Below are 24,593 nucleotides of genomic sequence, written 5' to 3'. Positions count from 1 at the left end.
TGATCTCAGCACCACTAAAAATAAATAAATAATTGTTTTTTTCCCCTAAAAATTATTTTGTGAGCCTGGCTGTTAGCGATGGAACAAACACTTATGCTAAAGGTTCAAATGGTTTTATTTTAACAGCTTTAATGTACTTTGGATACATTAATATATAATATTTTCCTCAGGGTTCATTAATTATTTGTATGATATATATGTGTATCAGCTAATTTTTACACTTTATTACATCATTGGATGGATGGATGGATGGATGGATGCTGTATTCATATTAAATAAATGCGTATGATTCAGTCATTTTAGACACTAAGTAAGTCAATTATGAGGATATTTCCTAAGTCATCTTACTGTTTCCATCCCAACAGGCTCTTCTTCCAGAGCTTTTTACAGTCTCATTACTTTGTGCATCATTCTCGTTCTTTCTGTGCATTTTATAATCACCTTGTAATCATTCTTCCTGTTCATACTGACCATTAGACGATCCCTTCATAATGCACTTACAATGTCATCTTTGTTTATCGTGTGATTTCGTGTAAGTGCATTATGAAGGGATGTTCTAATGGACAGTATGAACTGCTTGTAAAATACAATAATTGCATTTTCAATCAATCAATGTCATTAAAAAATTGCGATACAAATGCTAAGAGACGAAACAGTTAATTGATTTGCTGATGGAAAGAAACTCTGCAACATGAAGTGATTTGTCATGCTCCAAAGTCAAACTACTCTCTGTTTCCAGCTCTTCAATATGACGGCTTGCTTCTTTTCTCTGCTTGATATGATTGTAAACTTTGGGTTTTGTGACCTTTGACTTTTGGGACTGTTTGTTGGACAATAGACTGTAAGCTGTACTGTAGGAATACTACTGTAATATCACAACTTATAAATATCATAAAATAACACGCGGACACTTTAAGCTTAAATATCTTCAACAATAGTAAATGAAAATATTAAGTAAAGTAGTAAAAAGTTTTATCTCAATATGTAAAATCTTAAGCCACATGATGAATTTTGTGTTTTTGACAATTATGATGATAAAATGTTCCTCAAAAACATGATAGAAAATGTATTTTGCTTGCATTTAAAATCATACTGAAGTAAAAATATATTAGTTTTAACAGCTAAATTGACTTAAAAGTACACGTTTGTACTTTAACTTTAGTACTTTAAGTAGGATTTTAAATGGATGTTTTTTACTTGTAATGGAGTATTTTAAATTGTATTGATACTTTTACTTCAATAAACTTTAAGTAGGGTTTTAAATGACTTGTAATGGAGTATTTTACATTGTAGTATTGATACTTTTTACCCAAGTAAAAGACCTGACTACTTCTTCTTGTCACAGAACCTGATGGGTCACCAAATACAGTGTAACATCGGCTCTATCTCAATATGGATGTTAGTTTAATATAAACCTTTTCATTTAAAAACAGCAACAAAATGAACATCAGCGAGGAAAGGACTGTGTGTCAAAACATCATGTTGATCTCCTACAGTTTCTAATATTTGTTAAACATGCATCCTTTAACAATTACTTCAATAATTAATTCAATTATATGAATTTTTGTCTTCTCAACAGACTGAAAAATACTTTACTTTTCAGCTGAAACTGGGTCTATATCTTAAAATATGATCTTGTTTTTAACATCCTTTTTTAATGGTAAATGATTTAAAACTGTCTAAAACTAAAACTAAAACTTTTATCTTGAATCTGAGTATAAGTCAGCATGCTTATCATCATCCCAGCAGGGTTTAGATTTGTCTCAGCTTGGATGGTAACCTACATTAGGCGTGATACTGATCTATTTTCACACTTTCTCTGTCCTCACATCCAGAAAACAGATAACGAACAGACTCTGACAAAGACTCTCCTGTGCCTCATTAGCTCCACGTATCACTGCTGTCTCTGTGGCATTTATTTATCTGATCAAACAAATCAGCTGTCACACTTTGTGTCAGCATCTACAGCTCATATCAGAAGTCAGCTGTCCCAGCATGTATATCAATCTGCCTTCCAGAGCTCATGCAAAAATCATGTAAGTGACAGTTCACTGAAGTTTTAATGCTCCGATTTAAAAAAAGGTGATATACCACCCCCTGCTGGCCATAATAGAGGATTGCAGGTATGGAGGAACAGCAGCCACCAACTAATCATTAATTAACTTCTCTGTGTGGGACAAAAATGATTCTGTTAGGTCATTTATTCAACCTGAAATATTATCACTGTCACATGTCTCTCCTCATAAGCTCAGTTTGCTGTTTTATATCACTAAATAATTGATTTAACCCATTCAATTGTCAATGAATCTCATAAAAATGACACTAACTTCACTAACAGTGACACTAGAACTAATTGTGTTGTGTTGTATTTATTGTACAAGTCTGATTTTTCATTTTGACTCATCCTTTATTATTTATTAGTTTATTCTGTTTATTTATTAGTCTCCGATCCATATTACCTTCCTGTGCGTTTGTCAATCACTTGTAAAGCACTTTGATTCTCATTCGACTTGTATGAAAGGTGCAATATAATAAAGTGTGATTGATCGATTGATTTATTTCTCTTCTCAGGATGTTTGTGAGAAGCTGATGAAACCTTCCCACGTCTTCAACCTCTCCAAGTTATTGTTCTATTATTCTACTTGATTCAAAAGGTCCTGAAAAATCATGACTTCCTCTGTTAAATGTCTTGATGTTCCAGGGTTTTGAGGAGCCTCCGGTCTTCTTTACCATTAAGGCGTCCATCGGGGGAAGCTTGTTTCTCTCTGAGCTACAGCTGAGAGGATCCACACGGCCCGTCAGGACCAGTTAACCCAGACGATACGAGGCCTGCAATCCATGTTTAGTCGTATATCTCAAACAAAGGCAGATTTGGCATGTTTTCACAGGCTGTTCACAGCGTCACAAATACTTTAACATCTATTGGGAAACTTTTAATACTGATAACAGGTCCAACAACAAGATGAGGAGAAGAAATGAAATGTTTTTTTCTTTAGCCCAAATTTCTATTTCCCAAATAGGATGAGCTGGAGCCTCTAGATACTTTAAAGATACATTAAATTGAAGTATAAAAAGCTGAAAATCAATCAAATCAGACAGAAATTTCAATAATTATCCATAAATTGTATGTACAGCTTTGTTTAGACAGCTGACCTGCTTCTACACGTTTCATCAGTTTCTCCTTCTGATCAAATTTAAACATTAATAAAAATATAAAATGGTCGTACAACAAGCCAACACCTTTAAGAAACTGTCTCTTATTCTTTAACCCAGCATCACCTGGCCTCTTCTTGTGAAACACCTGATTTAACAGCACTTCCTGTCGCTCTCGCAGGCCTCAGGCGTACAACGCAGCGTTGCATCGATGTCTGATCAACCTCGGCCCGCGAGAAGATCTGCATTAGTTTACACACACTGGACCACTCGCCCGCTGGTCCTTGTTTAGAAGATATGATCAGATATGATTCCTCACTTCTTAACCGCTGATTTAAAAAAGCTTTATTTAACATATTCAAAAACAGTTTCATTATTTATTCTTCCCTTGTTGAAACTGTGATTTGTAAAACAGACAAAAATACATTTAAAAGTTCTGTGATTTCATAAAGGTATACATTTCACATGATGCATAGATGAAAAGCAGAATAAATGTGCAATATAGGACTTTAAAATGTGACACATAAAGTAATTTTATAGTGTGAGTGTCAGTGTTTCAGATGTTTAAGGCCCAAGGTTTGAAAGATCCTGGTTTGCTGGCTGGAATCTGGAAACAAAATAAAACAACAACAAATAGAAACATTAACAGAAGTTCACACATTTATGCTGATCATCATTCTCTTTTATATCCATTGTGTCTTTTATGTGTCTCATTGTCTGTTGCTGTTTTTATGTGTTTTATATGCCACTGGGACCATAAAAGCACTGAATTGAATAAGGAAGAATTTATGGAGAAATTTTGCACTGCAGATGAGTACAGAGTTCAGTCTGATGCCGCGCTCACTGTAGCCGGAGACTTCAGTCAGACTATCACTCAGAAAGTCATGCCAACAACAATATAATCTATCTTTACTGCACAATAGGAAGGAACTGACTGGATTGCATTTCACTGTGATTCAGATCCCGACTGCTATGCAACTTATCTGCATGTTTTTGAGTTTTAAAAAAACATTGAATTTGTATTTTTATGGACACTTGCAATTAATAATCCTCATTAAAAAAATGCTAGAATTGAACATCAGTGGGTTTCTCCTGTCGCTTTGCCTTAAAAACTCCACCTTTAAAACAACATCCAGAAAGAAACACAGTACACCAGTGTTTTTACCTTCTTAGTGAACGGGGATGCACAGGCCAGGCAGGCTCTCTCTGCTGTTGCAGGGCTGTCCAGAGAAAACGGACCGACTAGACCGGACTCTGAGCGAGCCGCCGCCGCCGCGTCTTTGATGGCGAAGAACACCGAACTGCCCAAGAAGAGGATGGGCTCTCCAATACCCTGCAGAGACAAAGCATCATGGGTAATATTACTTACTGACTAAAATCAGAGGGACTCTAAGCAATGCTCTTTGAAGACTTTTATCATTTGAACATGTACAAATGAGTTAATCTTTATATTGATATGTGTAAAAGTGAGTAAAAGCTCTGTTGGAAAAAATTAAAGGCGTGTATCTGTGACATGGTGACCTCTGACCTTTGAGGAGTAGATGGCGTGGGGGTTGTGGGAGTCTGACAGCAGGTAGACGTTGAAGCGAAGCGGCACATCGCAGACGGCGGGGATCTTGTACTGAGACGGACCTCGAGTGTACAGGAGCCCCGAAGGAGAAAACTTCAACTCCTCCAGAGTGAAGAGACCCAAACCCTGCATGAACGCTCCTTCAATCTGAGAGGGAGGGAGGACACAAAGATGGGAGGAGAAATAAGAGGAAGGGTGGAGAAAAAAGCAAATATTTGGCATCTTTCGCTACAGAACTACAAACTATTGCTTAATTTTACACAAAAAAGAGAAGCAAGCAAAGAAAATATGCAGGAGTGTGCGTCAGATTCCTTTTGGATTTTGGGTAACACATAATTTCCTGATTACTGTTCAATTTCTTAACACTTTCTGAGGAAGTTTCTGGGTAATTAATCTGAAATATTAGACATACAGCAGCACCACATCTTTGTATGAGCTGTTAAGAAAGTAAATAATGTTGTATTGTAGCAGTAATTGTTGATTTCCAGATGAATGAGCTTAAAAAGAACTATAAAATCTTTGTTTTTAGACCGCATACATTTTCATTTATATTGCAATTTAATATTTGTTGAGTTGCATGCTTGACTTTAACTCTAACCTAAACTTCTGTACACTAAGTAAAAGTAGTTTTTGAATTAATTGAATACTTTCTTGTACTAAATCACACACTACTAAATCATTTCCTTTCAACGTGCGATAAGAAGAGAGAGTCTCACCTGGCCGATGTCCACTGATGGATTCACACTTTTGCCGATGTCGACCACAATGTCCGTCCTCACCGTCTACGAGGACCAAAAAACAACATTATTACCCCCACATTTTTTATGTTTTCACTGTTAAAATGAGTCTGAATGATGTTCGGACCCTGTAGTCTCCTGTGAGGCAGTCCAGCTCCACCTCGCAGCAGCAGACTCCATATGTGAAGTAAGCGTAAGGCTGACCCTCCATCTTCTCCCAGTCCATGTAAAGATCTGGACCTCTGAAGACACACAGGAGGCTGCTGTTACATCTTTTAGCTTTCAAATTCAATTCAAGATGCACGTTTAATTTCAGCAGAATATTACATTTATATTGCTCCGTTATTCACCTGTATATAAATGACTGCAACATGGATTAAGATACACAGACTGTATTGTGTTTAGGAAACAGAGAACAGGTCTGACTTCTGTCTTTAATGATCATTTCAGTATATTTAGCACTTTTTATGATTTTTATTAAACCAGGAAAAGTCATCGGCTTCGGCTGCATTTTAAAGAACTAAAAGAGGTAATATTATGTCCCTTTAAAGGTTTCATATTTTCATTTTTTGTGTACTATTTACAAACATTTTGTATGGTCAAAAAAGCACCTAGTTACAGCTGTACAGAGCTTGTTTAATTGGGCACAGTTTCTGAATATGGGCTGCATCAATTTGTTCCTGTACTGAGCGTTTTGATGTTCTCTTTTTGACAATATGTCCCTTTAAACTTCTCAAAACTAGAACTCAATTCCCAGTAAATGTGTACACTTATCTCCACAGGTATTTATAACATGTTAACTTTTTAGTAGCTTTCTAGTTTGAACAACACTGTAGATTCTGGTTTATATAGATGAGCACATTAATGTTGATTTTATTTTCATATTTTACCCCTGAACTATGAGGTCAACCTTTTGGCTATGTTATCTTCTGGTTGTGCAAATAAACCAACAAACAATAGACCCTAAATTGAGTTTATATCAGGCTTACCTGTAGAATCCAGTAGCTGATAAACTGATTTTCTCAAAAAACGCTGCTCTCACCTGAGTACAATAAAAAAAGAGAAACATATTTAATGTGCGTCTGTTAGCTGGTGTCCATTATAACTTCTCTTATCAGATCATACCCAACTCTCCCATGATCCTTTGGGGTCTTTCTGCCTGATTGGCTCCAGCCGCTGGTACAAAGTCTGGCAGGCGTTCTGAAGAAAAGAGACAAAAAACCCCCAAATGATCCATGTTAATATCTTTACTGTCAGTTTATATTTGATACTAGTTACAACAATAGATATATGAATAAGACTCTACCTTGACCGCCATGCCGTTGGCGTCGGTGCCGAAGGACGCAGCAGAGGGGCAGGTGTTGGGAACAGTGTTGGTGCTGGTTTCACTGATGTAGATCTTAGAGGGAGGGATGTGAAGCTCACGGCTCGCCACCTAAAAACAACAAAACAAGAGAATACATGTAAAAAAATGACTTGCTGTTTGGCTTAAAACAAATTGAGGCAGACCATGCTTGATTGTTACAGACTTGCAATGAATCTATATACAGAATATAAACATTTAACACTTTTTTTTTTAACAGCACTTGTCATAAAGATATGTAGTGGAGGCCTCATATTTTACAGTTTAACGATTAACTTTATTGTATGAAATGTAATGTCAGTAACCTTCACTGGGAATTCAATCATTTTAAATAACTATAAGTAACTATTAAACATATTAAACTTTAATAAAGAAAAATAATAAAATATACATAAAATCCTGCCGATATAATTTAAACATTTTAGTTTTTAAGGTTTCATTTCTATAATTTGCAGCTTATTTTACCAGGACTAGTTTTTATCCACCATGAACAGAAACATGAGAGACCAATCTATCAATACATGAATTATATTACAGAATTGCATCTTTATATCTATCGTGAATTTAGTAAAAAGACTACTGGACACTTGTTCCGACTTTGACACACGTACTTGTTGCATTTTGGTGTGGATGCCTTGACCCATCTCCGTGCCGCCGTGAGTGACCAGAACAGAGCCGTCTTTATAGATGTGGACCAGAGCTGCAGCCTTTTTACACAAAGACACACAGACATTAATCACATGACTAACAGGAGAAATGCAACACAGTATTAAGGCCAATGTCAGAAGAAAATAAATGTTAGAAATTAATTAATAAAAATAATAATAATAATAAAATAAACCACAGCAAGTGAAAAAATTAATTATTTAATTAAAAATTAGACATTTAGTAAGAATGAGTTAAAATGACACTAATTAAAAGCCAGATTAAAATGATAATAATTTAAAGTTGCATTTTTTTTCAGACAAATATAAAATATAATAGTAAATAAAACAGGTCCTTTAATTTTATATTGATTTCTTGACATTTTTTAGTAATTTGCAGGTTTTTAATGGCAATTTTTTGGACATGTTACAGTGAAGGTGGTACAAATGATGAGAAAAAAATGACAAAGTGTTAAATAGGTTTAGTAAGCAAGTGCCCATGCATTAAGTTTTGGTTCATAAATGTTAGTTTGTAAAAAAAAACAAACAACTTAATTGATTAAATTCTTTAACTCTTTTAATGTAGGAATGTCTGAAAAGCTGGACATGCATGTGATTAATATGGTGGTAATGGCCACAAAACCTGATTTAAGAAGCTCTCTGCAAATGCGATGCCGTATTTAATGGGGATGATGGACATGCCCCTCTTCTTCCAGCGGTTCTGCTGGTTAAACTGGTCGATGGCTGTCCGTCGGGCATCGTAGTCGGACTTGGCTTTGCATTCCTCCCAGCAGCGGTGCATGTTCTCCGGGCTGAACTCAAACTTGTAGTGGGTGACCGACGGCCCTTTGTACATGTTGATCTCCCGAATCTGTCGACGAATTTAAAAATTAACGGGATGAAAAATGTGATATTGACCAATGTCTTCCTGTTTATTGTTTTATTATTAGACACGATTTCACAAGGTGTCTACAAGAATAAAGATCAAGCATATGGCGTGTGACCTGGTCTGCCGGGCGCTCCAGCACCATGGCAACATCATTGACCATGTTCTCGACGACCATGCCGGTCTGGGGAACACCGAAGCCCCTGAAGGCGGTGTTGGAGGGCAGGTTGGTCCTGCAGGCGGCAGCACGGCCTCGCAGGTTGGGGATGTTGTAGGCGTTGTCCATGTGAAGCAGGATTTTCTCTACTACCTGCAAGAAAGAGGAATTTGACGATTACACCACATTCACACCAACAATAGATAGTGTAAGAACGAGTCAGAAGAAAGAAAGAGCACCACACTTTCTACTACTAAATACTGAACACGACAGGTTTTACCCACCAGGACTGATTCATCTACAGTGTTGCCAGCGTTGGCGTAGTACTGCATATCGGCAGCCACGATCCTGCCGTCATTCATGAAACCGACCTGGAACAAACAGCTAACAATTATCAGGCAGCTTTTTCACATCTTTGCTGACAAATGCAAAGAAAACAAGATAATCAACCTGTAATTTCCTTTTGTTACTTATAATGTTTATCAGAGATCAGGAGCGCCATGCCTCCTTTATAGATGACGTCTTGACAACAGTAGTAACTGATTTAAGCCTGCCAAGTTTGATCATTATGAACAGCACCTTTATTAATGATATGTATCACAGCTGAATGAGGTTGATTGACTCTTTGTCATAATATGATGGGATGCTACTTCAGCTGTTTCATTTAAAGAACATTTAAGGGGCCCTCAGAGGTTTAAGTACGCAGTATTTCACAAGAAAAAAGCAAAACAAAAAGCGAAGGTAAAAAAATAAAATTGTGGAATATGTTTTTCCCCCTTTTATCCCTTTGATAACCTTGTGACTGTACCTTGTATTTTCCCAGAACAGGGTGACGCGCTCCTGTAATCAGCATGTCGTCACCTCGCTCCAGGATGCAGCGGACCGCCCGGTTAGTCCTGAATAAATAAATAATAAACAATAAAAGTAAATGACTAAAAAAACAACATTGAAATTCTTCTAAAGCCTCATTTTTCTTGTCATTTACTGTTTGTTTTTTTAGCAGACCCTTAATTATTATTACGCTGTGTTGGTTGTGACTCACTTCCACGCAGCTACAGAGGTGATAGAAGCCAGTATGGAGGTTTTGGTGACTTTCCCTCCAAAAGCTCCACCGATCCTTTTCACGTGACATGTGACTCTGTTGGATGGGATGCCCAACGTCTCCGCAACTGCGTCCTACAGCCAGAAAAAATAAAAGACACACGTGAAAATCAAACAGTGGATGAATTGTGAAGAAACATGACAGCTGGTTTGCAGGCGTCTCTGTGCACCTGAGCTAATGTCGGCCACTGAGTGGAGACGTAAACGTTGAACTCTGTCTCCTCGCCGACAGGAACAACCAGCATGCTCTGCGTCTCCATGTAGAAATGCTCCTGGCCTCCCAAACGTATCTCTCCTGAGGAAAACCATTATAAATACAGTGAGATGGATCAATAAAGAGGTTGGCTCTGTTTTATATTGGATGAGTAACAGTTTGGTGATTCATCATGATGGAAAATGTTGATCTGAATGATGTCACCACTATTTAGACAAAATATGGACAAAAAATAAATATGACTCTATCACCTTTAAAAATTACACCTGACGAACTGTCACCTAAACTGTCACAAACAAAACACAAGAATGCATTTTCTTCCTCTGACACAAACAGATTTTCACCTTCGTAAACCCGATCGACAGTTTTGAAGGCGTCCGTCACGTTTCCTTTCTTTATCGTCCTCAGAGGCTCAAAGAAAGACGACTTCTCGATGGCCTCCTGTAATGGAGATAAAAACTGTCAACCACATTTCACTTGTTCGTTAATGACAGCACCGAGCGAGCTGAACTCCGCAGACCTCTATGGTGAAAACTGGCTCTGGCAGGTCTTCGTAGGTGATCTTCACGGCTGCGGCGCCTCGCTTGGCGTGCGCCCTCGTGTCGGCGACTACAGCACATATCATCTGACCGATGCACGACACCTGTGGACAAACATTACGTAAGATAAAAACACTGCAGATACTACATATGATGTTAACAGCAGCTGAAAATGAGCTAAGATGGAGATTTATTTTTTTCTATTTGTCCTAAACAACCCTGAGCAGATCCTTTATAATCATGTTAGCAATGAGAGACGTAATGTTCCTTTTCTGGATATTTTATGACCACTGCAGAATCTGATGCCTTTCCCTGTTTGCAATACACCTTCCAAATTTCACCTTTCAGGCAGTTTTATTAGCAGTGGGAACTGTGTTAAAGAAGTCTTTTATTCGCAAAAATATACTTATTACTTATTATTTATCATCGTTTTTGCCAATAAGAGCAGTTAATTTAAGGATTTATATACATGGGGTCCACCAAGAATACAGTATAAATGCAAACACACACACACACACACACACACACATACACACACACACACACACACAGAGCCCACCTCTGTCTGGGCGAGCAGCTCCTCATCGTAACCAAACATTGCTCGGACTTTCTTTCCAGGAATATCTTTGGCCGTGATGACGTCAACAACACCAGGAAGCTGCAGAGCCTCGCTCACATCCACACGTCTGTTTGTCAAAACGCACAAATTAAAACACGAACTGTGGATTTAAATGAGAAAGTGGCTCAGAGGTCGACACACTTACATGATCGTAGCATGTGCTCGAGAGCTGGTGACCAGAGTTAGGAAAAGCTCCCCGTCTGTTTTGGGCAGGTCATCGCAGTATACGGCCTCACCTGTGGCCTGGCTGATGGCGGAGCGGTGCATGATGGGACGGCCCACTGGGTCCTGCTCATTCTGGCCCTCAGATACATGCTGAAGAAGAAGAGTTATTGTTAAAATGAATAAATAGCTGTTGAAGGCTGGGTAGCTAAATGTTTTTCCTCTTCAAAACTTTACTTTTTGTAAAGTTAAAGATTTTATTAGGTTGTGAAATTCATTTCTGTGCCCACAAGTTAAAAGCTTTAAATATTTGATTTGACTTATTTCTGGACTCACTCACAACCTGAGTGATATTTCCTGACCTGGAACTCCTGCAGGCTGGGTCGGATCTCTCTCGGTAAAGGCTGAATCTTCTCTGGAAGTTCATCTGTGATCACATTCTGAAGACAAAAATAAAAAGTTCCTCGTGGCTAAACAAACAACATTTTAAATATTTGAGAAATTAAATGTTGATGATAAAATGCACAGCCGTACCAGTTCTCTGAGCTTCTGCAGGACCTCCAGGTTGAATTTGAAGAGGAAGCTGAGAGCCAGGGAGCGACGAAACTCCACTTTTCCTCCAGGAGCGGACGGAGGGAGGACCAGCTCATCCAGGAGGACGTCATAGGCCCGACTGAGGGTCTCATCATCCCACGGTCTAAAGGGGGAAACATGGGAGTAAAGCAGAGAGGGGTTTCAGATTATACAAGGTTCTTACAATTTTTCACCTGGGTTAAAAATGAAGATGCAAAAGGAAACAGAAGTAATGTAAAAAAGGACAAAGGCAACTTAAAGAGTGGTAAAAAGGGAAGCAGACAAAAAAGCACGAACGAAAGGAAAGTGGAGAGAAACAGGAAGTCAAGACAAAAATCATACATGAGGAAGAAAAACAGAAATAGAGGAAACAAATGAGAAAGAAAGGAAGGAGCCAGAAACAAGGAAGAAAATGAGGAGAATAAAGAAGAGAACACAGATTAAATGATCGTAACACTAATCATGACTCGGACCGGGTGACGATGGCTGTGCAGGTTTTGGCAGCGCTGACGGTGGTCGCTCCCAGTCCTCCGTAGTAAATACTGACGTCCTCCACAAGTCTGGATCCCGCTGAGAAAAACACCCTCATCCCCGTCGTCACCGTGGCGAAGGCGCTCTCCTTCCTCGGAGCCTGACGGAAAGCTCGGACAAACTCCCCCTGCAGGATGAACGAGGAACTGACTCACATGCTAACTCTATGTTTAACCTTTTTGCTATGTTTGTAATAAAAGAAAAAGAACTGCTGGTTATACTTGTTTTGGCTGCATTCATTTCTGGGTTTTCTCACTTAAAAATCTACTGTACTAATAATATTTTAAATCTTATTAAATATGTAAAACTTGAAAGCTTGAATTTGTGACGATTAGAAACAACACACTGACAAAAGAACAAGTGCAGGACTTTGTAATGAACAACAGGTTTGTACCTTTCTGGAAAAAGGAATAAAAACAGACACGACGATCTCATCTGGTTTCAGGATGGTTTTTCCAAAGCTCACAAAGAAGTCTTGGTTCAGAGGAACATCTCGTCTTCCTCCTGATGGATCCAAAAACAAACTCGACTTGATTAAACATTTCTTATATTTTGGTCTTATCAGCACAGCTACCTCAGGTTTCTCATCTCTCAACTAAATCTCTAAAACAAATCACTGCTGGAGACTCACCGCTTGAAATAACAATGACTTTGCAGTTTCCGGCAGCCAGAAGAGGGTTCAGATCTGAGTTTGGGTAAACACTCATGATGTGGCCTCCAAGAGACTAACATACAAAACATATGAGATAAAAAGTGTAAATTTACTTTATTATATTGGTATAAATGTGCATGTTTTTCATAGCCAGCTGCTAGTGGTACAGCGATTCTTCATTTTACCCTAAAACAATGATGTGAAGTCTTCATTGTACTTCATTTTTAAACTACAGAAGAAGAGAAAGACATAAATGAAGAAAGAATATATGGAAGCAGGTAGAAAAGGAAAGATCTGCATTTCAAATTTCCTATGTACATTGAATTTCCATCAGTGACGTCAGAATGAAGTCTACTCACGGCGACATTGCGGATCTGCTGGCTTCCCAGGTTTTCCAGCTGCTGGATCAGGGCTCTGAACAGCTCGGTCTTCTCCTCCGGAAACTGGTGGACCAGCTTCTCCAAAAGAGACAGAACCTCAGAGAGACTGCATCCCGCTCCCACAGAAACACCTGCAGAGAAACAAGCATGTTAACCACATCACATGACCTTAAAACTTTCATCAAGTTCTAAAAATCCCAATTTGTCAAAAAACTGAAATCAGGCAGGCAGAATTACCATCTATCCAACAAGATCACATCAAAATGGAGATAACAAAAGGAAGAAATCTCCCTGGTACTGCTGTTAAAGGTGGAGGTTACCCACCTTCTGGCATCTGAGCGACCTCGAACAGCTCCGTCACTCTGGTTGGAGATATTATCAGAGGATGCATGACGCCTTTGAACTTAATATCAGGACCTTTGACACAAAGCAGAGACACCAGAGTTTAGTTTAACCGGATCTTTTCTCCTGAAGCTGAATCTGTGACAATAAATTATCATCTATATATTTATAACAGTAATAATGAGGTACTTTAGTCATTTATGTTCAGCCACTAAAGTTGAGAATAGGCTATAAGCTTTTATCATGCATTTGTTATTATGCAGTAGGGCTATTTTCATCACTGTTTTATATATAAATTGTCAGGAAAGAGTGAAAAACTACTATATTTCTTTTTGTCTGATCAACAATCCAAAATCTGAATATATGATCAGTTGACCATCATGTATGACACAGAAAACCTTTAAATCTTCACAATTGAAAAGCTGCAACCAACAAATGTTATAACCACGTTTCTCGACGACTGTTAAAAATGGTTACAGTTTAATTTTGTGTAGATCGACTTATTGTTCCAGCTCCATTAAGGTAATATCTCTAGAAAAGTTGTGTAAATTTGTTGTTTCTACATCTTTATATCTATTTTTTCACCTACTTACCTATGTTAGTGTTGCCCAGGACCAGCGGAGCTTTAGGGTTGCTTGTCTTCAGCTGGACCAGCTCCTCCAGCGAGACAGGGGACACCCAGGTCATCCTTTCCCCACGGAAGGAGAGAGTCTGTGGGCTCGCCTTCTCCGCCATCAGCTGGGGGAGAAAAGTGAAATTTTCTTCACATTGCAATTACTATTAAAATGTAAGAGCTGTTCTTTTAAATAGTAGTTGGAGTTTATACTGTTTTCTATCTATGTTAAAATGCATTCAAATTCATTTTCATACATACAGCATATGGGTATAAAACATACTGCCACCAACTTTTTAACCTCTACCACCAAATAAATTAACTTCTTGTCCTGTGCAACGACTTACAATCAGTTCTGGAGGGAAGATCAGCTCCTGTGTCGGGTCCAACGGCAGAAACTGGCTCTTGTCGAACAGCTGCGGCTTTCCCTGGAGCAGAAACAAGCAGCGATATTTATTTAGCATTTATCATGGCCTGGTTACAGGAATGAAGTTGAGATTTCTCCTCGCTTGACCCCAGACAGTTGGAGGAGGGTGCGAGTGGTATTAGTTACAAGTAAGACGACAAGGAGAGGCAAAGAAAAGAAGCAAAAAGACTAAAAATGTACTTTTAGTTCACTTTGTATATAGTCTTCTGTGTAAATGTCTTTGAGTGCCTTAGAAATGTGCTCTACAAATAAATAAGAAAAGAAAACAGAAGAAAATAAGAAAAAAAATGTTAACAGAAGGATCAAAACTAACTAAAAGGAAGTTAAAAGTAAAAATGAAAATTACCAGTGATAAAAGATCAATAATAGAAAAATAAAGAGATAAACAACTAAGATAAAGGATGAAAAAAAGCACAGAAATAGAAAAAAAAATAACAAAAAAAACGACATTAAAAGAGGCAGAAAATATCTTAAAAGCAGCTGAACTCACATGATCAGGTTCATCTCCACTTTCCTTCTCATTGAGGCAACAGTTTCCGTCTCCGTTTGCTTGGCAGCAGTTGGCTTCCTGTCGGTAACGTTACACTTATCACATTTTCTCACCACGTTACGGCTTTTTAATATTATCTGCATATTAAAAGGATTCATTACAGTTACAAGCTTTATGCTGCATGTGTGTGTGTCCCTATGTAAACAATAACCAGCCCTACTGATAGATAAAGTGGTGACATCATCATCAGTCTGAGTGCTGATTTTTTTGCATTATGTAGAGTCGAGCTTTGCATGTACCTGACAAAAAGTCCTGCAGCCGTCAACAATAGGTCGATAACCAGTGCAGCGACACAGATTACCTGGAAAACAACAGCAGACGATGAGAACAGCAACAATCAGTCGATTACTCAGCAGCTATTTTTGAACATTCATAGTTTCAGCAATTTTTCAAGCAAAAATGTCAAAACTTTGATGGTTTCAGCTTCTCAAATGTGAACATTTGCTGTTTTTCTTCGTCCTATACAGCAGTTCATTGAATATCTTCACATTTTATACTAACTCACATCACTGTTGCCATTATTTCACCAATATTTTACATATCATACACTAAACATTTCATCAACTAATAGAGAAATGTATCTATAATGAAAGTAATTGTTAGTTGCGGCCTTTGAAAAAATCGGCTGATGGATGCTGTTGTTTTTCCAGATATTCAAACACCTGCCACAGCTTCTTGGCTGTTTTATAACTATATAAACGTCACTTTCCACTGAATTATGACAAACATCAGGACATAAATATGAATGTGTGTTACCAGCCAGCGCCTGGGTGATGTCGTCCATGGCAGGATGAGGCTTGTTCCTCAGCAGAGCGTACATGGACATCACCATCCCTGGAGTGCAGAAGCCGCACTGCGAGCCGTGAGCCTTCGCTATTCGCTCCTGCAAACAAACACATTATCCCACAACTATTAACGCCAAGATGCTGACGAATGAGCGAGGCAGTCCAGCCCTAAACTGACCTGTACTGGGTGGATCCTGGTCTTGGTGCTGCCGATGCCCTCCACGGTGGTGACGGCGGCTCCGTGAAGCTGGCAGAGCGGCAGCAGGCAGGCGTTGGCTGAGTAATGACTGATGGAGCAGTGAAGGTAAAACAACAGAAAACATGTCGGTGTACCTCAATCAGCTGTGTTAGTATAAGTGCTGAGTTTGACTTTGATAATAACCATCAATAATATACTGTTTCATATCATTTCATTATGTCAGTTATATTAAGTTAAGACAGAATAAGGTTAAGCAGTGTGTGGTCAGCTGAGGAAAAATAAACAATATATGTGTCTGGTTGGGGCTACTTTTGTGTCAGCCACATAGACTCCTCACACAGGACGGGGGTTTTATTATATTGATTATTTTTTATTATATTGATTACATCTGCCAGTTAAACTCTCACTGTTACTGCTCCAGGTGTCCAAATGTCATTTGATAAAACCACAAAGAAAAACAACTTATGATCAGACTATTTTAAAAAGATTTTATAAAATGACCTCTTTTGTGTCGTGAGGCATTAAATTATTTTTCTGATGTGTGTGTGTGTGTGTGTGTGTGTGTGTGTGTGTGTGTGTGTGTGTGTGTGTGTGAAACAGATGTTATGTGGTTTAGTGCCAGGAGGGGAAACGTCCAAACCACAGATAACAAACGCTCATTCAGACCTCCTCTTGTTGTTTTCTCATAATCTAATTTAGTAAATAAAATGTATTTTGGAATTTAACTAACCGCCACTGCTGGTTAAATTGATTTTCAGGTCAATGTTGCATCTAATTCTAACAAACACTGATCTTATTTGGGGTGTTTTGCTTGTCAGGGTTTTGGTCTTCCACTCAAATTTAATACAGTTTGATAAACAGGATGTTAAACTCACTCAATATGAATAAAACTGTACTGTTTGTTGCAGCTGATTGTGAATGATATGGATTCAATCTTTTCTCACTGTAAATGTAATTCTGTATCTCTATCTCAATATATATATATAGTAGTGAAATGTATATTATTTCATGTTGACTCAAATGTGAAACTGTTAATGGATAAAATAACCAGACAGGAACGTCATTTCTTTGCAAATCCAGTCATTAAAAATCAGCCAAATCATCACATTGATTCAGAGTTATTACCCACATCATTACTTATTGGTTACACATTTAGTTTAAAATCAAATAATAGCTATTGCATTGAAGTGCCAGGTGATGTGGTCTATCATGAAGGATACGTGATGGTTTTGGTGGCGGGTTGGTAGTGTGACACCATGACGGTGCACGCTCCGCAGCCTCCTCCACCGCAGCCATATTTGGTCCCAGTTAACCTCACTGAGGTCGGAGCAGTCAAGGAAAGAGAAACCAGCCTCATTTCCTCAAACTGATAAAAAAAGCAACCTGTATGTGAAGCTCACATGATAATTTGTGGTGTATAAAAGATGAAATCATGCAAACTGATCCTAAACTGGTTTGTAGCAGATTTAAAGGATACGCTTCTCTCTGAGGAAGGACAGCAGCATCGTTTCAGGGTCCGCATGAGTCTCTGTTACCTAAAAAGACAGAAAGAAAAACGGTCGTGCTGAGGGTTTTGCAGTAAAATACACTTTGAGGTGATGATACAGTCTTTTATAGTATTCATTTTCATAATTTTCATAGCACAAATGGTTAAGAAATACAAGCCTGGTCATTTCTTACAGTGAGCAAATGTGAATCTGATAAATGACAATAATATAAAAGTAATTCCCTTCATACTGTAGCAGATCATCTATCTGTAGGATAGTCTACTGATGGTTTTTCCCCACACATTGGTTTAATCAGGTGTTTTGTTACTCTTTTATAATACATATAATGCCAAAACTGCTACATACATTGGCAAAATACCCTCTGAATGACAAACTACCTAAACTACAACTATTTAAAGGTTGTTTTAGTAGAATTAAGGTTAAAAAAGGGAAAGTTTTTGACAGTTTGGACACCTATTAAGGGTTTTCAGCTGTGATCATCATATTTAAACGAGATAAAAAGGTGGGAAATTAACTTTTTAAAATGTAAACATCTACCAGGCACTGACATATTAATGTTAAATGTTTCAGCAGCTTCTCAATAGTAAATCATTATTTATTATTACCAGACACTTTGGTGCATTTGAGTGGTGGCTGGTGCTAATTTTCTACCCTGGATGTAATCATAAATATATCTTTAGTTGTTTTCCTCTGACAGGCTGAAAGCTTCTTCTTCCTGTCACTGAATTTGACGGGTGACCGTTTTCTGCGTAACACCAGAACGTTATTTGACACTACTTTAACTTTTTTTTGAACTGCATGAAGTAAAAACCTCAACTGACCTTTTTCCCGTTAACAAACAAGGTCAAAGTGTTTTCTTCTTTTCCTGAAGACATCTTTATTGTGCAAGAAGCGAGTTTACCAACAGCAGCCTGAGTCAACCAGAGTCCATCTGAAGTAATGAGAGTCAAGCTGCTCTGGATCTACAACGCTTCCTGCTGATCAGACTGTCAAAATAAAAGACAGGAAAACTGAATCTACGGCACTACCAGCTGTTAAGACTTTCACAATAAAAGAGTTTTAAAAAGGACTTTTAGCAGAACTTAGTTTTTTTTAATCTGTCTTTTATATAGATGCTTTTACCTTGTAGCACTTCCAAGGATTCAAGGATTTTACTTGTCATTCAGCCATGTAGATACATGAAAGAGCAAAATAAGGTCCCTGTGAATTAAATATACATCAATATATACACACACACATTAATATACCAATATAGCAATTATATATATACACATACACATATATGCATATACACACGAGTCAGAAATCTTCACATACAGAGAGGCATTACAGCAGCAATGACATGTAGCTCAGTGTGTATGTGTTTTCTTTGCTTCAAATGTAAAGAGCTTTACAAATCAAATGTATTATAATTATATTAATATTGAACATTGCAGTGGTGGAAGGTGACTAAGCACATTTACTCAAATATTTTACTTCAGTGCAGTTTTGAGGTACTTGTACTTGACTTGAATATTTCCATGTGATTTTACTTTATACTTCCACTCCAATACATTTCAGCCAGTAATGTTGTACTTTCTACTCCACTACATTTATTTGACATCACATTTTGTTACTTTTCAGATGAATATTTGACACATAATCACCTGCATCACACACACACTAAAACAGTAATTAGGCTAAATGTTAATCAGTCAATATCGTCAATAATTGGAAATCAACACATCATGTTTGATACTTCAGAGATGTTGAGGAAGTAATGTTTAATTTTAATTACATAAACATACAAATAGTGTTTGTGTGGTATTTCAGGATATTAAAGGGTTGTAAATTATTTTTCATTTAAGTATATATCAATTTAAGCACACACTGCAGTAAAAATGTGTTTATTTTATTTGTAATGCAACATCAGATGATTTCCTGTCTCATGCTGCTGCTTGACTCTGACTTGATCAACTGTTGAAGCTGTGCACCTCTGACCTAGTGGGATCTGCACAACTGAAACGAACACGCATCTATTACTTTATCTAGCTCACTTAAGAGTTGCATACTGTAAGTGATCATTGCCACAGGTGGAAGTATATCATCACATTTGATATAAATATATATAGAATATGAGCACTTTAAAAACAGTATAAATTTGATCCTGGTGTCAAAAGAGGAATTGTAACAATCCCTGCTGGTTATATGGCACCAAGTTGTATTTTATAATGATTAACCTGAACTCTAGTCAGCAGGTGAAGACCAAACTGTGACAAACATACTTTGTTTTAAAACTCCTTCAAGAGAATTAAATATTTTGATCTTTACAGCTGAATTATTGTGAGTTTATGATCATTATTCTCATTTTTAACCTTATGTAAAGTAGAAAAACACATCAAACAAAAAGCAACATATTAACAAGATTTAACTTTAACCTCAAACAAACATGTTATTTTACAGTGAAAATACCTGAACATGTATTTTGATGCTGCTATCATCATGAATTCAAACCATAACTGGAATAAATGTGAATTCAAGGAGACATTTCAGCACATTTAAAGTCTTTTATCTGAGTATTTGTCACTTTTCAGCCTCCATTTCTCTCGTTAATCATCACCTGTTCTGCTCTTTAACAGAAAATGTGATGCATTGTTGAGAGGTCCATGCTCACTAAGGGCAGGACATGAGAATAAAATATGTTTATTACACTGCAGCACTGTGTACTGTCAGACAGAAAGTGCAAGTAGGGAGTGTGTCCACCAGATGGCGCCAAAGGAAAAGACAACAGAGGAAAATATCTTTACAAGAGTGAATACATGTGGGTGTAAAATATGTTTTATGACTCTTAGTTTATTTATTTTTTCCTGTTTGTGCTGCATGAATGAGACTTTATTTTACATGTATATGTTATTTTAAATGTATATGTATGATATTTTTACAATATCATACATATAGTTCACAGCTTGTGGTCTTCTTTCAAGACTTCTTTGTTCCGTCTTCTCTTAGAGCATCCAAGCCTAATAATCACGTTCATATTCTGGTATTATAGATTATACATAGCACCTACTGTCACATCAAGGTATTATATCCCATCAAGTGTTGAAAAGATAAGATGATAAATGATTAAGTATCTGAAATACATTTTAACTTTAAAAGGTTTCCTAATAGTGCCACTGCATGTTTTGCCATTCATAACTTTATTTTGAATTCCCTTTTCTCTCACATTTAAAATACTTGCAATGCTATAAATACTGACTTTTTGCTACTCTTTCTGAAATTATACAGTCATTAAAGAGTTTATGTTCTGTGTACATTTAGTCTGACTGGTTTTGATTTTCTAAGCAGTGAAGACTGTGCCAGTTTCAATATAACCATGATGAACTTGACACAGCTTAATTCCCTTATTCTTTGAGTGTTACATTTTAAGACTGATTAAGAATGATTAAAAGGGGGATTGTGAGGGATATTACACATATACTCAAGTTTAAATGTCTTTATTGCCCAAGTCTGAATACAATTACTACACATTTAATTTACGCTGTACAATCCTTCATCTATACACCTTGTACACATGAGCTTTAATGTCTGGAGGAAACTTAAGGCTTGAATAACCTTAACTCTTCTCCAAGCAGTGACCTCAGTTTACTGAGCTCAAAGAAATCATCTTAAGGATACTCGATAAAACACAATAAGTAACAAGAATAATAAGGCATTCGAATGATAAATAAAAATAAACATATAAAATAAAATGTTTGTAAAGGCTCATATCGTGTAACTCAATTTTAACATTTTTCAACATCAATCCTTGATCACAAAGCCAGTTTATGCTTTAATGTTGATAACGTTTGTTGTTCAGCAGGTCGAAGTTTATGTTGGTTCAGTCAAACTACAATTAAACATTGATGTGTTGTGACCAAGCATGAGTCTTCCTGTCTGCTTTTATGCAACACTTCAGCCTGAATGGAGAATAAAGTTTAATCTGACTACACTCAAATCTTTAGTGGTGTAAACGTCAAAAATAAAATACCTTGGGCTGGAAGATATTAAAAAAACAATACAGGATAATACAAACAATTCAATTAACAAGATTCAAAAGCAATCGCATATAAAATAAACATCATATAAAATATACATTAGTAACACTTCTCATGATACCTTGACATCCAGACATCATTGAGTCAACTTTCTCAAACCATCTGACCTTCTCAATTTAAAATACAGTTAAAGCAACACTTATGTTTCTGAAGGTTTAATAAAACCACATAACATTTAAATTATCCTAGTAACAGAAGTTTAGTTGAGTGTCATTAGAGGATGTAGATGAAACTTTCAAAAGGCACATCGCATCACCAAACATTCTCAAAACCTCTCATAAATGTTGGTCTAATGAAGTTTTAATTTGTGGTTATAAAACTTAAGTAGTAATGGATAACAAACAAGAACAAAAGTTCATTCATAGTCAAAATGTCACATTCATGTCACATTTGTTACATAATTAAAAGATCTGAGAAGAGGAATGACAACAGTTATACCTTAAATATGCTATATGCTGGAATGGATTTCCATTATGGTCCCTGTTTGATAAATGTCTAAACCAACACTCATTTAAATGATGAAAAGTAAAAAATGGTTAAAACACCTTTGTGCTCAAAGTCTTAAACAATGTTCGATATATAAAAATATAGAATACATATTTTATCTAATCACAAAGTGGCACCTCAGAAAGCATTACTAGAATATTTGAATGAAGGACTACATTTGAGTGAATGAAACATGGCAACAAAATCTGTTACAACTCTGGATCCTGTCTCAAAGGTCAGGAAAGAGGTAGAAGTTCTTATGGAGAGTGCATCTGTCCTTGGTTGGCATCTGCCCTTCGGACAGAGAGGGGAAAGCCTCATCAAAGCGTTGCATGACCTGTGAGGTTGAAACAGTGTGACATGAAGCAAAGCAAATTAAACAATAACTACTGATTGCTTTCTGGTCTTGTTGCCTGACAGCTGGTGTTACTTTCCATTATATAAATTGTATTCTATTATACATGAAAACTTTACACCCAGACTCAAACTTACTCTTCTGAAAAGTTCCTCAATGTGATCCTGATGTGCGAAGGTGTTCAGTACCTCAACAATATACTGGATAAGAAGAGACCCATCCTCTCGATGTCTGTATGAGAGAGTATCTGTAGGAGAAACTGTTTTTATTGCATCAATCAATGAATCATATCAATGTAAATTATTATGTTTATGTTCCTGAGCTTTAAAATAAGATCTGATCGTATTTCAGACTCACCAGGGGTGCAAGAAAGAAAACATATGAAGTCTTTTTCTATGTGTGCACGTCGCAAACAATAATCCTCAATGTCTTCTTCACCAGCAGACAGTGATTGGTCACTGACCACAGCTGCGTTTGGATAATCACTAACAAGCACAGCTCCTCCTTTCTCTGCAATACATGTGACATACTTTAAATACAGATCACAGGGGCCTCGTCACTTAATTCTGCTAATGTCACCATAAAAATACAAAGATATTAACAGACTTATACAATGCTATATTATTATACAAAAAATAAATCTATTAAATATACAGTAGGTCCTACAAGAACTATGTTGATGTTTGTTACATCTGTGAGAACGGATGAGAGTCACCTCCTCTTTCGGCCTGGATGATGATGATCTTGGGTTTGTTCAGCAGCTCTGGACAATGCTCTGCGTCCAAGTGTGTGTAAATGTTATCAATGGGGAACTTGTCCTGTTCTTTGACTGGTTGATCCTTTTTATAGTCGACACCGAGAACAGCTCCCCGTTCCCCGTGAGACATGATAACCACAAACACACTGTCCGTCTCTTTCAGTTTTGGATGCTCGGAGAACTTAATTACAGCTTTTTTAATCTTCTGTGCGAACACAAACAAGTCAGATGTCAGTTACTGTATCGCTCAATCAACCAGACAACACAAAGGTAACATTTTACATTTATATTAACTTGAGAAAATGTGATTTATTTAAAAAAAAAAAAAATCCAAAGTACCTTTCCAGTGAGGTTCCTGTATTTCACCACCTCGTATCCCAGTGCTGTGAGCAGTTTCTCCATGTTCTGCTCGTCTTTCTCTGCTCCTTTTCTGTTCATTTCCTCATCAGTAAACTCTATGTTAGTGATTAGTAAGGCCACACGACTCCTGATTGAATCCTTGGTCACAGTGTAAACCTGAAAAATGGAAACTTAAATGAAATGAATGTATTGTGATCATTTACAGGAAAAATGTGTTGAAAAATGCACAAGAAATGTACTTAATGTGTGTTCGTGTATCAAAAATACATTTCCCTCATATTTCCTGTAAATTGCTGAAGGTAAATCTATTAATTAAAACCATGTGACATATTTGATAAAGCTTTAATGAATGACTAACACTTTTATCCTTCTGTTTCTCCCTCCAGAATGCAGCCATTGTTGGGATGAATGTGGTTGACCGTTCCTCCTCCATCAGGGGCTCTGCAGCTGTGAATGTAAAACACAACATCACTGTTCAGAATGAAGTTCTTCTACTTGTGAACTACACCTGTGAAATATGTCAACTCACCTGACTGACCAGGTTGACCAGAAGACAGACCCAGGTCTTTGTAAAGTATAGGGTCTCTGACATGAAGATGAGCAATGAACTTCCTGCTGGCTTCACCTCCTTTCCTCCTCACTGTGTCAATGAGGGAGCGTGCTCTGTCTGCCCTGGTACTGTTCTCCTCAAGTATTGAGCCTTTCTCTCCCTCATTCACGATGCCATCATGTATAAGATCATCCAGGAGCTGCTTAATAACTGTACTGTTCACCCCCACCACAAACTTAGCCCTCACTTTGGCAAGTTGATTGTCTAAAAGAGGAAATATGAAGCAAAGAGAAAAAAATAACAT

The 24,593-nt window shown here is 37.3% G+C and overlaps 2 protein-coding genes across 2 annotated transcripts; both read right to left on the bottom strand.

Annotated features, from left to right (window-relative positions):
* Nucleotides 1-3,482: 3,482 nt before the first annotated feature.
* On the bottom strand, nt 3,483-18,654 carry aox6 (aldehyde oxidase 6). Its single transcript, XM_062414566.1, has 35 exons — nt 18,527-18,654; nt 17,675-17,732; nt 17,418-17,514; nt 16,177-16,285; nt 15,970-16,096; nt 15,453-15,514; nt 15,154-15,231; nt 14,584-14,664; nt 14,217-14,361; nt 13,606-13,698; nt 13,261-13,412; nt 12,881-12,974; nt 12,644-12,753; nt 12,192-12,376; nt 11,680-11,842; nt 11,508-11,585; nt 11,129-11,298; nt 10,924-11,050; nt 10,346-10,468; nt 10,170-10,266; nt 9,782-9,906; nt 9,553-9,686; nt 9,319-9,406; nt 8,795-8,881; nt 8,472-8,663; nt 8,111-8,338; nt 7,435-7,530; nt 6,767-6,895; nt 6,586-6,660; nt 6,450-6,502; nt 5,588-5,702; nt 5,440-5,505; nt 4,682-4,870; nt 4,319-4,486; nt 3,483-3,760 (listed from the first exon to the last, which is right to left on the bottom strand). The coding sequence occupies exons 1-35, from the start codon at nt 18,578-18,580 to the stop codon at nt 3,710-3,712; spliced, it is 3,999 nt and encodes a 1,332-aa protein (XP_062270550.1). The 5' UTR covers nt 18,581-18,654; the 3' UTR covers nt 3,483-3,709.
* Nucleotides 18,655-22,151: 3,497 nt separating this feature from the next.
* LOC133976669 (caspase a-like) lies at nt 22,152-24,593 on the bottom strand. Its single transcript, XM_062414928.1, has 7 exons — nt 24,269-24,593; nt 24,098-24,186; nt 23,719-23,895; nt 23,338-23,584; nt 22,980-23,132; nt 22,760-22,869; nt 22,152-22,604 (listed from the first exon to the last, which is right to left on the bottom strand). The coding sequence occupies exons 1-7, from the start codon at nt 24,591-24,593 to the stop codon at nt 22,497-22,499; spliced, it is 1,209 nt and encodes a 402-aa protein (XP_062270912.1). The 3' UTR covers nt 22,152-22,496.

Source organism: Scomber scombrus, chromosome 24, assembly GCF_963691925.1.
Source record: "Scomber scombrus chromosome 24, fScoSco1.1, whole genome shotgun sequence".
NCBI classification, from domain to species: Eukaryota; Metazoa; Chordata; class Actinopteri; order Scombriformes; family Scombridae; genus Scomber; species Scomber scombrus.
This window is presented reverse-complemented; position numbering and strand designations above follow the sequence as displayed.

Bases quoted from the DNA above. Each gene is read 5' to 3' on its own strand.
- aox6 (XM_062414566.1), bottom strand. From the start codon at position 18,580: ATGTCTTCAGGAAAAGAAGAAAACACTTTGACCTTGTTTGTTAACGGG. The intron at 17,515-17,674 runs GTATCCTTTAAA...CTCCGACCTCAG, and splicing joins GTCCTTCCTCAGAGAGAAGC to TGAGGTTAACTGGGACCAAA. The intron at 14,362-14,583 runs GTAAGTCGTTGC...TTTCTCCCCCAG, and splicing joins TCTTCCCTCCAGAACTGATT to CTGATGGCGGAGAAGGCGAG.
- LOC133976669 (XM_062414928.1), bottom strand. From the start codon at position 24,593: ATGTTATTTTTTTCTCTTTGCTTCATATTTCCTCTTTTAGACAATCAA. The intron at 24,187-24,268 runs GTGAGTTGACAT...TTACATTCACAG, and splicing joins TGGTCAACCTGGTCAGTCAG to CTGCAGAGCCCCTGATGGAG. The intron at 23,133-23,337 runs GTGACTCTCATC...CATGTATTGCAG, and splicing joins CATCCAGGCCGAAAGAGGAG to AGAAAGGAGGAGCTGTGCTT.